Genomic DNA, 13,157 nt, shown 5'->3' with positions numbered 1-13,157 from the left:
GTTACAAAGCTCCCTTTCGATGGACTAAATCATAATTTCTTCTAGATAAGGTACACTTAGAGCTTTAGGGGAATTAGCATCACATCAGACAAACTGATATCATGAGGCCATGGGGCAATGGGCTTCTTCAAAGTTCCTTCCACCACTGGGTGGACATCATTTTCAAAAACTTAAAAAAAAAGCAAAACAAGAAACAAACAAACAAAAACCAGTTTCACTCTATAGCCCAGGCTAGCTTCAAACTCTGGATCCTATGTGTTGGTATAGCTCAACATCCCAAGAACTGACATCGCATTAACGATCACTCAGCTTAACAACTGTCTAATTAGTTAGATCAGTGGTTCTCAACCTGTGGGTCATGACCCCTTTGAAGGGGTCACATTACTGATTTCCTGAATATCAGACATCTACATTACAATTCCTAACAGTAGCAAAATTACAGTTATGAAGTAGCAATGAAATGATTTTCTGGTTGGGGGTCACCATGGCATGAGGAACTGTATTAAAGGGTTGCAACATTAGGAAGGTTGAAAAGCATAGATTTAGGTGAAATTGGACAAATTTAGAATGGTATGGCCCTAGACCAACTGATTATTTAGACCCACTAAGAAAACAATCTGTTCTAAGGATGTATGGAAATTTGAAAACAAAAACAAAACTCCAAACTCATGAGGGAGGCTAATAACATTTTGTGAAGATTATTTTGATTAAATCTGAGTCTATTGGAACTAAAATGTAGAGCTGGCAACTCTAAGTTAAATACCAATTCAAGCTTTTTGTTTTAAAGCCCTCAGTGGTGATGGTGAGCCTATGGTTATACCAAGTATTTGCAAGCCTGTTTCAATTAGAATAAGAATTAAGAGTGACATCACAGATTTAGCTTGCCCACTGGATATCTGCTTGTAGATGGGTCAGCTAGAACAGAATGTTTGCTTTCCTTAGTCAGTAAAGGACTAGGGCCATCTACTGTGTCCATTGCAGGGGTGAAGCCTTGCTCTATAGCTTGAGCACAATTTGGGGTAGCTGACCTTCGTTTCCGGTCTCCCCCTCATCCGTAAGGAGCTGGAGGCAGATGCCATGTGCACTTTCTTCATGGCTCTTCTTGCCTCTGCTTCTAGCTTTGTCTCTGGCCTGGGATGATCATGCTCTCCTTTGGACTTGGGAGAGACAAAGTAGTAAGAAGGAAACAAAAGTTAGTAACTGAATTACCCTTGAGAAGGTGTAGCTTTTGTTCTCTGTGCTGTCCTCTCTTGTGACCAGGGGTTAGTAAGGTTGCCGCTGCAACAGAAACTCTTCCCAAGTCCACTTGTGCTCCTGCCTGCCTCCTGTCCTATGAAGCCCCTTCCTGATGTGATCTCTGACTCCCGTCAAGTCCCCATAGTGTGTGCTGGTGATGTTCACCCCGTTACCTCAGCTCTGGCTTACAGACTTCATCACTTACATACATACTGTTAGTTCTCAGTCCTGCTTACAGAATAAGGACCTGAGGCTTAGAGGAAGGATGCCATTTGGATAATCTCCTTTAGTCAGCAGGGTCCTTGGGTGTCCACAGCCAAGCTGGGAGCCCAGTGGGAGACATTCAGTACTTGTGTGAGCTGGCCTTTTAAGTGGCTGGTAGTTAGAGTTCAGCCTCTGTGGGAACAGCTACATCACAGCTTGGCAAATGTTTTAGAAATGTCTTTGAAAAGCTGGTTTGCCAATCTTCCACTGGTTTTGCCAATCTGACATCAGAGCCCAGTCTTCATCTGTTTACATCCAGGCCCCGTTAGTGTTTCTTACAAATCTTGCAGAAAGCTGGGATTTTGAGGAGGAATCAAATTGTTCTTTGTATGCAGAACAAGTACTGAATCAGCACTGGAACCCAAGCTGGGGTTTGCGGAAGGCTACGGGCAGGCTGAATGCTGTTTGCTCTGATCTAGGCATGCTCAGTCAGGCGTCACCCCTCCCCAGGAGTGGAGGCACTCAGCCTTCCTGGGTTTCCAGTGTTCCACCTCTGGTGAAGTAGGGCATGTGGGCATTTGCTCCCCCAGAGGATGGGCACGGTATCGTTTAGCCCTGTACCCAAAACCACTGAAAATTCCTCTATATTAAATATGATAGACAGCAGCCACATGAAAGAGAAGCTGAGTAAATAACTGGAATCCAACCTGGAAAAAGATGAAGCGTCCGTCATGCCTCCAGAAGTTCGTGACTGGGAAGCCGCCATGACCTCGACAAGGAATGAGCTTCAGGGGCCCATTGCAGTTAGGACAGCTTTTCTCTACAGAGGAAGCAATGACAGCAACTGTTGGGCCTCGGCAGAAGAGGCTGCACTTAGACCTACTGTGACTGGATGTCCTAGGACAGGCCGGTACTCAAGGTGTCTGTGTGGGGGACTTCCCTTCTCTGAGGACAAGGGGAATGGCTAATGGGAGGGATTATAAAGGTGAGACTGGGAATAGAGGAGGGAGGGAGCCTACCATCAGAATGTAAGAGAATTAATTAGTTAATTTAAAAAAAGAAAGAAAGAAACTGACTATGCCACATGGGCTGATTCTGAGTTTGGGGTGCCCTACTGGCTTTCAGCTATGATTCCAGGATAGTGGAGAGAGACCCTTCACAGTTGCAGGAACTTTCTTCTGCTGGATTTTACCCATGACTACAGCATTCTGTCTACCAATGGCCAGCTGGGATCATACAAGGACACAGTCAACAGCTGTCTGACAAGTGGGATTGTTTTACAGGTCAAAGCATTCTGCAGAGCAGAAGGCTTCTCTACTTACTTACAAATATTAAGTATTCTTTATATAGAGAAGTATTTAATTTTATGATTAGTAACAAGACTTAAGGAGAGAGAACACTGTCCCTGAAATTTCACCACGTTGTAAATGATGGAGAGGAAATTTTGAAGACACATGACTAGGAAAAAAACATAAGTAACTGGAGGGGGAAAGTGAGTTAGGCACAGGAAGCTAGAAGCATCTGTTTCACAGTCCAGAGAGTACGATAAAAGAAAGAGCTAAGACTTCCATGGGTAGTTAAGGCATGAATCTGAATGGACAAAGCTGAGTTTACAAATTTAGTCCTGCTGTGCTACTCCTGAAGAATGTGTTCACTGGGATCTCCTGGGACTTGGGGCAGGTAGCAAGTCTTAACTTATTTCTCCTGAACTTTTCACGAGTTAATCTCTTTTCAAAGCAATGGGGACACTCATGAGGGAGCTCTGCATGTGACAGGTCTTGAAGACAGACGGGCCCCCCCCCCCCGATAGGTGACTCCTCCTCAGAGAGTTCCCTATCAGAATACCTTGCCTGCCATGGAAATCTAGTGGGAAGGTTCGCTGGGCCCTTGGTACACGTTTTAGCTAGAGCATCTAAGCAGACTCTCAGTCTCCCTGGCTGCTGACCCCAAACCTCACTCACTCTGCTGCTTCTGCCTGGCTTTGTCACAGATGGCGGGTCTCAGGTAAATCTTGCGGCCTTCCTCAGTGGAACAGTCCCTGCTGCACACTACTACCCCCAGGCACGACTTCTTGAGGATCCGGGAGTTGTGGTTGTTGGTGTTGCGCATCGCCCAGCTGCTCAGGTGGCGTTGTGCGTTCCTGTCGTCTGAGCTGTAGATGTGTTTCACATAGGAGTCTGGCCACTCCTGGAACCAGTCAGTCCTTTTCACATTCTGACGGAAACACAAAGATTTTTGTTACAGTTTCATGCAGAGTACCTACTGGTCTGCCTCTGTAGAGTTGATAGATGTAAGAGATATCTGGGCCACAGGGACAGAGCAAAAGCCCTTTAGTAAAGCCTTAACCAAATTTAATCCTGGTGGTGTCATCTGTGAGCACAAATGCTTCTCAAGCGTCATAACTCTGCAACTCTTTAAAACAGTTCTCACGTTATGCTGAAACTCCCCTCCTCCAACCATAAAATTATTTTTATTTCTACTTCATGAATTAATTTTGCTCTGTTATGAATTGTAAATACTTGTGTTTTCTGATGGTCTTGGATGTCCCCTGTGAAAGGGTCTTTTGGTGTGAACCACTAGCAGCACACTAGTGACAAATGTCTGCTGTCTATCAAGCACTGGTCACTACACTAAGATGAGATAGAATTTAGCTCTTCTGAATTCTGCTGTTTCTGCAGCCTGTAGTGATAACAGTAATGGCCTCTTCTCAGCAAGAATTTTTGAGTGAAGTAATCTCACCAGGCACTTACATAATAACTATGAAAAGCATAGCAAGATGATGTCTTATACCACACTGTTTAATATTAGGTATCACAAAGTCACCAGAGATAGGTAATGCAGAGCTCTGGTTCAAAGAGGTCTGGAAGCACACTTTTTCCTCTGTGGACCGTTTCCTTGTTTTTCTCTACTGCTCAGCTGTGCAGAGGACTCAGGATGAGTCTGTGCAATTAGATGCCCGGTACTACCCTATTCCCTGCACATGAGCATCTGATGGGACTCTGTTGTTCAAGGACAGAGCAGTGGTTCAGTCAGCCTCGAGCTCCAATTCAGGAAAAGAAACAGCTCTAGAGGCTGGTTAACAGCCTGCTGTGTCCTGGTGGCTACTCCTGCACTGTCAAAACAGTTACGAAAACAAATTTCATGTTAAGTTTTGAACCACCATGAAATCATACCATAAAGAAGTCCTGAGGGCATACGTTACTTTGTTTCCTATTCTGTTTCTGCATGTGTGAACTAGGAGTGATGAGACTTTTCTACTTCAATTCTGAAGATTAAATATTATGAATGTAAAATGCTTGCCACATAGCACCTAGCAAGCTGTAGGCTGTAAATAAATGGAGTCACTGGGTGTGGCTTATATTCCCAGTCTCTACAATGGTGGCAGATGCTTCAGGTGGCAGATCCTGCCAAGCTCTTAGGATGAGAACAATCTTAGTTTGACTCTGCCCATCATCATGACTCTCAGAGACCTGACATAAAATACGAACAGTTTTCATTTAGAAAATTCTCAAAGGTCATGGTAGAGGATTCTGGAAAAACCAGGAGAAAAAAAAAAAATCAAGGTACCAATCCTTTGCTTTCCCAACAAGAATATATAGCACAGGACATTAGTTAGCAAAGCCTAGGAATGTCTGAAGGCAAACATCCATGTCAGGATGGACGAGCATTCCCTCGGTTAGATGTCCACCCAGGAGTGTGTTGCTGGAGGCACCCCTGCAGCCCAGCAGTCAAATGCAGTCCTTCCCTACCAGAAGGCGCAGCCAGGGAGAATGTGCCTCCATCATTCCCACTCCTACTGGGCATCCTGGCCACTGTGGCCTCGTATTGTTCAGTGTCCACCTGAGAATCTCCGTATAACCTCAACACCTACCTTCTCTCTTTTCTTCCTGTTCATTGACGTTCTAACCACTGCTCTCCAGCTTTCTCTCAAAGGAGAGCATAGCAGAATATTTTTGCTTTGCTTTATTTATTTTATTTCATGATTATGTGTTTGTGTGGCGGGAGGTACGTATGTGCACATGAGTGCAGGTACCCAGTGTGGGTGCTGGAAACTGAATCCCAGTCTTCTGCAAGAGCAGCAAGGACTCCTAATCTCAGAGTTATCCCTCCAGCTACAAGTATGCTATCTTCGAGATACTTAAAATACAGATTAAAACACTAAAATGTATGCTTACCTTTACTTGTTTGAACTATAAAGGATTGGTGGATTTGTATTATTCTAATGTGGCATACAGGTATCAAGATAGGAGAGACAAGGGCAGACATTTAGAGGAAAGTATAGATTTCTATGAGAGAGTCCCACCCACCTACTCCCACCCTAGCTGGTCAGAACTACAAATCCCATGAGCCAGGAGGGGTGAAATGTATGGTGAGAGCACCTCTGACATTCTGACTAAAGCAAAACCTTAATGGGTGTGAAGGAGGAAGTGATTCTCAACATCTTTGAGGCTATTCCCCTAAACCCCTAGTCTGTAGTTCCAGTAGTTTGTAGTACGAGGAACCTCCCACAGGGAGAGGTGAATGTGTGAAGCTGTGAATGCAGGAAGCTCTTCTCTTGGCTGTTGCTTATTTATTTTGTCATTTGCCTGGACGTTAAGTGGAATCTTTGGCAACTTTTTACATTAAAGTGGGCGGGGTGGTGGGTCCAGATGTTGGAATGTTCAAGAACTAAAGGAGCAAGAGGAAGGCAGCTCTGAAAGCCCTGGTAATTTGCCCCTGGAAATCTAGTTTTAAAATCAAGAACGCTGCTTCTAAGCCTTGCTAGCAAGTCCCAGGAAGTGGTACCTTCCTTTTAGAACCTTCCCTAATTTAATTTCTAACTTTTCATAAAACACTTTCTTCTTTTTAGACACTGTGTTTATTTTAATTTCTAACTTTTCATGAGTAACTCTTTGTTTTGGCTCTTGGTTAAGAAGTTTATAATTGAAAGAGGACACACTTAAGTTCTCCAACATGTCACATCGAACACATTTGTACTTTTATCATCTCCTGGGTAGCATCATTAGGAATGTAATTGATATTTCTATGACTTCTCTGCACAATTTAATTCTATAATTTACTCAATCAGTACCCTTTAAACTATATGAAAATACAGGGCACTCTGTATATGACCTTCATTTTAATTTAATTTAGTTATTTGTAGTTTTAATAGACTATCATAAAATTACATGTTACTGTTATACAAAACGAATAAAATCAGATTCGTAAATTAGGTATCAAAACATTCACGGAATGAGCTAGGAAATGTGGGTTTTGTCTGTAACTCTAGCATCGGGGCGGCTGAGCCATAAGGATTGCTTTTATACCAAAGCCAGCCTGGATTACACTGTGTGAGACCATCTCAAAAATAAAAAGAAGAAAAGGAAAAGGAACCCAAATTTTACATCATGTTATTACATTAAAATTAATTTTCATTCTTAGAATAGTCTACTCTTTATAGGGCAGTTCCCTCCCAGCATAACTAGTTTATTAATACTATACACGACGTATCTCCAAATAGAACAAGGACATCAAACACACTCACAAACCAAACGAGGGCCCATCTAGTCCAAGTGACAGAATCACAGTGTAGCTAAGGCTGGCCTTCTGCTAGAATCACAAGAATACCACCACACTATACCCCGCTTTTCTCTTTTTTTTTTCTTTTCTTTTTTTTTTATATATAATTTATTTACTTTTTTCAAACAGACATTTTAAGCTAATCTGGTAAAAGATAAGATGTTACTTACTAAAACAAAACAAAAATGTAAGTCAGGCTTGGTGACGCACACCTTTAATCCCATCGCTAGTAAGAGGTAGGCAGATCTCTTAAGAGTTCAAGGCCATCCTGGTCTACATAGGAAGTTCCAGGCCAGCCAAGGTTACACAGTAAAACCCAATAACAACAAAGGAAACAAAATATACTGTCATTTTGACCCTATGGGTAATGTTTTTGGAGTGATTTTGCCTCTTCTGAGTTGCCTATAGGTGGATGGAATTCTAAATGTCTTCAGGAGTCAACAAATGTCTTTGCACCAAAAATTGTTCTCTAGAGTAACCCTGCTACTGTCCACCTGAGGAATGACTGTTCAAAAGGATATTTCTGGTTTTAGTTATCTTCCTGAGTTTTACCAGCCTGAGAGCTTCCCTGTAAACAACTTTTTACCTGTTCCCTAACAGCAAAGGGTCTATTTCTAGAGCAAAAGTGTGCATGATGACTGTGGATTTTCCTGTGTGGTGGCCTAAAGACACAGGAATGCTTTGGAGTTTGGAAATCCATGCCAGAACAGGAGCTTTTGGGCCTTGAGCTTCCTTCCAGGGAGCTGATGAATGATATGATGATATGACCCTCTGTCTAGGAAAAATATGTGTGCATTTGTGTGTGTGTGTGTGTATGTGTGTGTGTGTGTGTGTGTATGTGTGTGTGTGTGTATGTGTGTGTATGTGTGTGCATGTGTGTGTGTGTATGTGCATGTGTGTATATGTGTGTGTGTGTTTTCATTTTCTTTTTAAGGCCAGCCTTGTGGACACTCCCTTTCTCTGCCTCCTAAGTGGGAGAATTATAGGCATACACCACCACGCTTGGAAAAAATGTATGTCAGCACACATGGCAGCTCTGCCCCCTGCCCTCCATTTACAAGTTCCTTCATATCTGCTGACCTCAGTTCTCAATATTATCACCAGCTCACATTCTGGAGGGGGGAGGTGCAAGCATGAAATTAAAAATAGGGAGAAATATGGACCATTGAGCCAATAGTGATTAAAGTTTACTCTAAAGTTTTCCTAAGACAGCTGCAACAATTGCAGTACAAGTCAACTTCCAGCACAAGTCCTGAAAATGGATGTTTGCCTGGCTTGGTGACAAATGGGTAGATTTTCCTGTCTTCCAGCTGTCTCACACCCACCAAAGGACTCAAGGAGAAATTGAAGGAAACCAAAGAGAAACAGAAGAGTGTCCATTACCATGAGAACCCAGAAGTTCATTACCAGTGAGCTGATACTGGAGTCCCTAACCCCTCTGCCCTGCCCAGGACAGACTGGAGGATCAACTGTTTCAGTATTTGGTACTAGTAGACTCCAGGTTTACTAGTCATAGTCAGATGTCTAGTAAAAGTATCTTTAGACACCAGGAAGAGAGGACAAGACAGGAGTGATAGACACAGAAACTTGTAATGCTTTCCATCAAATTAGAGTTCAGAGATTATTTGCTAGTTGGGCTTGTGATTCCAGCACTTGAGAGGCAGAAGCAAGAGGATTGTGAGTTCAAGGCAAGTTTGAGTTCCTTTGGGGATTTAAGGCCAGCTTGGGCTGCTGGGTAAGACCTTTTCCCCTCTCCATCCTCATGATTTCTTGCACATGCACACATACCACAGCTATTTGGAAAGAGCCCAAGAGTGTGACAAGCAAAACACTCCTGGGTAAAGTAGGGACCAGCCAATGAACCCACAGATGGTAGTTCTGTAAGTCCCTCAAGAGCAGCCTGTGACCTCCAAGGGCACCACTATTCAGATAGTCCAGTGTCAGGGTTAACTGTTAAAGGTACTACGGTAAAGAAGGTGCTATGGGATCTTATGCCTTATGAGGAGTCAGTCAGTCCGCTGACAGGTACTGAGTGTGTGAACTGAGTGAGCCAGCTTTGAAAGGGAGGAAGCAATGCTTTCTTTGACTCTGTCTGTTCTTGGGGTGTCAAACCCTAGGCCTTACATCTCCCCTTGAAATACCTCAGCTAGCTGTACTGTTGAAGCTCTGAGGTTGTTAACCTGGCTAAGATCTGACAGATTCCCTTCTAGAGCCTGAGGGCAGTAAGTATCAGGCTTCACAGCCACTTGCTGGGGCAGTCCTGCAAGCACGTACCTGAGGCAGTTTTGTGTCATTGATGTCCCAGCTCAGTATCTCTTCGTCTTCAGGATCAAAGTCGTCCAGTTCCATGATAAGGTCGGCTCAGCACAGGCTCCTCCCAACTCAAACTGTCAAAGATGTCTCGAGCACTCCCAGTCTCAGAACTTGGTCCACAAAAGCAGCCGAAGGGCTTGTTTTTCAAAGCTAAGTAAATGAATGATAATAACACAGATGATTTAAGAGATTAAAAACTTGAAGCCAGATGTGGTGACTTCATACCCTAGAAACAGAGGCAGGAAGATTGCCACGAGTTCAGGGCCAGCCTAAGTTACAATGTGAGACTGTCTCAAAAGAGGGAGGTGGGGGCTTAGGAGGTAATGGCACTTGCTACTAAGCCTGAAGATCTGAATTCAGGTCCTGGAACCCAAATGGTAGAAGGAGAGAACCCATAAGCTGTCCTCTGACTTCTGCATGTATGTGTGCGTGCGTGCACTCACATACATCAATAAATGTTAAAAAAAAAAAAGAAAAAAGAAAAAAGACACAACAAAGTAAAACAATACAGAAAAAAAAAATCCATTTATCACCTGTCTGCCAGGAATAGCAATTTCACTGACATTTTTGCAAGTACCAACTGCTAATGAAAAAAATAAACTGCTGAGCAGTGGTGGCGCACGCCTTTAATCCCAGCACTTGGGAGGCAGAGGGAGGTGGATTTCTGAGTTCGAGAGTTCGAGGCCAGCCTGGTCTACAGAGTGAGTTCCAGGACAGCCAGGGCTGCACAGAGAAACCCTGTCTCGAAAAAACAAACAAAAAACAACAACAACAACAAAAAAAACCCCTGCAGAATCCAGTAGCACTTGCTACAGTAGACTTGTCTGGAGTTCCAATTCTCTACCTTCATCCTCACCTTTATTTTCATCTTCATTGCTAGACCTCAGTCACAAGGGCCTTGGGAGCCATTACTACCCACAGCCACCCATTTCTACATAAAGTGTATACATTTACATAAAGAGACACAGCTAGCCTAGGATCTATGCCCTTTAGATTAACTAATATGTTCATAGATAAATCCCGTGTACTGTTCGTCACCTTTCCAAGATCAGCTAGGGCCCTGTAGTAACAACCCTCTGTTCCCCAAACTATGAAGTCCCTTCCTCTCTGCAAACACTGGCATTCAAGACTAAATGTGAAAGAGGCCTCTTCTCTGTCTTTCTTAGTTTTGTTTCCGGGCTGAGGTGTTTCTGGGGCTAAGGATGGACGCTGGGGCTTACGCTGAACCACCGAGACACTACCGCAGCTCCTTGTCTGTAACTTCTAAGTAAATCTCGATGTTTAGAAAAAAATTATTGAGCTGCTGGGAAAAAAAAATGGTTGCCACCCCAATTCAGAGACAGCTTACAGGACAAGTAGAGAAGTATATCAAGTTCCCTGATGCAGCCCTAACTCTGCCAGTCCAAACTTGCGATTAGAATGGGTATGACCCACGACGCACTTGACATAAAACGGAACAGGCTTTTTTAAAACGTTGAAAAACAACATTTATATCGTCAGAACCTAAAAATGCTGTTCTTAGCCCAGGCTAGATACTTGATTTTAAATTAAGAGCAGAGGAATAAAAATTCTACTCCCAATAAGTACAGTAATTTTTAAAACTTTAAAGAGACTTTTCTCAGACATGTACTTTTACAAAGTGAGTGAGGATTAATTTGGTATTTCACTAAAAATGAAGAACAAGACATTGGGGGAAAAACTGCTTTACCCTGTCAGTAAGTAAACTCAATCTTTCCCCAGGATTAAAAGAAAAGATCTAATTTTATGAAGACTTCTTTTTCTTTGGTAGTGACCAACACTGAACGTCATCATTTTTATAGACCATGAACTAGAACGAATAAAGCAGTGCGCAGGCTGTGGCCGTGGCCACACAACTCACCCTCCCCACCTCCAGTGCTCCGGAGTCCTTCCTTCTTGTCCAGCTTCTTGTGCAGGTGTCATGCAAGTGTCAGCTCTGGCTCAAGTCCTGCAAGTTCTGCTCATTTCTAAGTGGCCGCTGTTCCCTCCTCCAGGTCAGGGTACACTATGCTAATGACTCTGGCAACTGTCCAATCAAAATCAAGATGCTTTCAGCCAGGGACAGGTAGGAGCAGCCCAGCTCCTCTGGGGTGCTAGCCATGTGATGAATATTCTATGGTGCGCTTCTGAACTTTCCTCTCCTTTATGCTAAGAGGACATCTAACTTAAAAGGATGTTGAAAAAAAATGAAAAGAAATACAGATTCCTTCCCCCGCCACCATAGTTTTATAGGTTGAATCCAAGAGCGACTGTTTTACAGTAGATGTATTTTATCCTGCCTGTGTGTGAGCGAGAAGGCAGACAGAGAGACAGACACATGGCAGTGCAAGCCAAGGAAATTGCTGAGATAGTTTTTAGACAGCTAACAGTCCTAACCAGAAACACTGAAAGTCATCCCTAATTCTAAGTGTATCAATCCTTACAATGAATCTAGTTCTTCTTCAAGACATCCTCCAGAGTTCTCTCTAGAGATAGCCTCAGAACTCCAGGTGAGCTCAGCTCCTGGGCTGAATTCCAGGTAGTCTGCTGGGCTTCAGAGATATAACAAAGGAATTAAAGACATCAAGAAATTCTGTGTAGCTCAGGGTGGTAAGGGCAGGGCTGTAACTTCAGGGAGTGTCTCTGCAAATTCAAGGCCAACCTGAGCTAAACAGTAACCCCCAGCCCCCCTCAAACTCCCCCCAGATCTTTTTCCACTTCCATATCTAAATATGACCCATCTGACCCATCTGATATAGCTATCCGATACCTTCCAATAATGTTCTGAAACACATGACTTCTCATTTCCATGGTATTCCAGAACCCTCCTTAACCATATCACTTACAGTAACATTTTTTTTCTAATTACAAAATAAAATCCACATCTTTTTTTCTTTTCTTTTTTTGTCATTGTTGCTAATTCACATTGCAGTCTTTCAGTAGATTTCCGAGACTGCATTTTGGTCACACACCTTCAAACTTTTGCTTTTTTTCTGCATATACTAATGTAGACACTGTTTGCTTAGTTTGTGGAATTGCCTCCTCTTTCTTGTTGGTGTGAATCATTCTGGCTTACCAGCTACTCTGAAGTTTTTTTTTTCCTTCACAGGAAGCTCCTGCTGGGTTCCAGCTCCAGAACCAGAGCTATTTCTGTCCCAAGGGCAGGTTCTAGCCAGTGAGCACCATACCCTAAGGCTGAGGTCTCAACTTACCGCATCCTGACTTCTGCTTACTGGCTCTGTGAATTCTTTGGGTTTGTTTATTGATTGGTTTGTTAATTTTTGAGATGGGAGTGCCTCATATAGACCAGGATGATCTTAGAATTACTGTGTAGCAGAAGGTCACTTGAAATTCCTGGTCCTCCTGCCTTTTTCTCTCAACTGTTAGGATTACAGAGAGCAGCACACATAGTGTTTTAGTGTGATCAATAACAGTGATAACTATAGCAACTTCCTTTGACTGAATTCTTACAATGAACCAGAGGCTGTGCTGGACATTACCCTAAATTACACACGATGCTCATAGTCCCTGTGTCACTGCTATTCCTTTTCCCTAGGCATGGCCACCATGCTCAGCTAGGAACTATTCTAACATGTCCTCTTCACAAAGAAGGAAATCAAGCCTCGAAGAGACAAAGCTGTAGTTAAGCACCACAGACAGCCGATGTTGGCCAGGGTCAATGGTCTTTGTCTTGCTCCCGTGCAGGCAGAAGTCTCTGTGTCTCTTTTCCATTTTTGCCTCCTCCCTGGACAGGGGACCCTGCCCCCTAAGCAATGTGGATTTCAGAACCACCTGTGGAGTAGCGGGCCTTACCCCCATGCTTCCTCTCCCAACCCCTGTCAGTCTGC

The 13,157-nt window shown here is 43.4% G+C and overlaps 1 protein-coding gene across 1 annotated transcript in view; it reads right to left on the bottom strand.

Annotated features, from left to right (window-relative positions):
• The window catches only part of Gcm1 (glial cells missing transcription factor 1), an 11,183-nt gene extending 1,721 nt beyond the window's left edge, over positions 1-9,462 (bottom strand). Inside the window, exons 1-4 of the mRNA XM_028773545.1 lie at positions 9,274-9,462; positions 3,402-3,654; positions 2,148-2,260; positions 1,029-1,157 (exon numbers count right to left, since the gene is read on the bottom strand). Of these exons, the coding sequence (XP_028629378.1) occupies positions 1,029-1,157; positions 2,148-2,260; positions 3,402-3,654; positions 9,274-9,348 (570 nt within the window). The 5' untranslated portion in view covers positions 9,349-9,462. The remainder of the gene's footprint in view (positions 1-1,028; positions 1,158-2,147; positions 2,261-3,401; positions 3,655-9,273) is intronic.
• Between the last annotated feature and the right edge of the window lie 3,695 nt (positions 9,463-13,157).

The sequence above is a fragment of the Grammomys surdaster genome, unplaced genomic scaffold, assembly GCF_004785775.1.
Source record: "Grammomys surdaster isolate TR1022 unplaced genomic scaffold, NIH_TR_1.0 231, whole genome shotgun sequence".
In the NCBI taxonomy this organism is placed as follows: domain Eukaryota; kingdom Metazoa; phylum Chordata; class Mammalia; order Rodentia; family Muridae; genus Grammomys; species Grammomys surdaster.
This window is presented reverse-complemented; position numbering and strand designations above follow the sequence as displayed.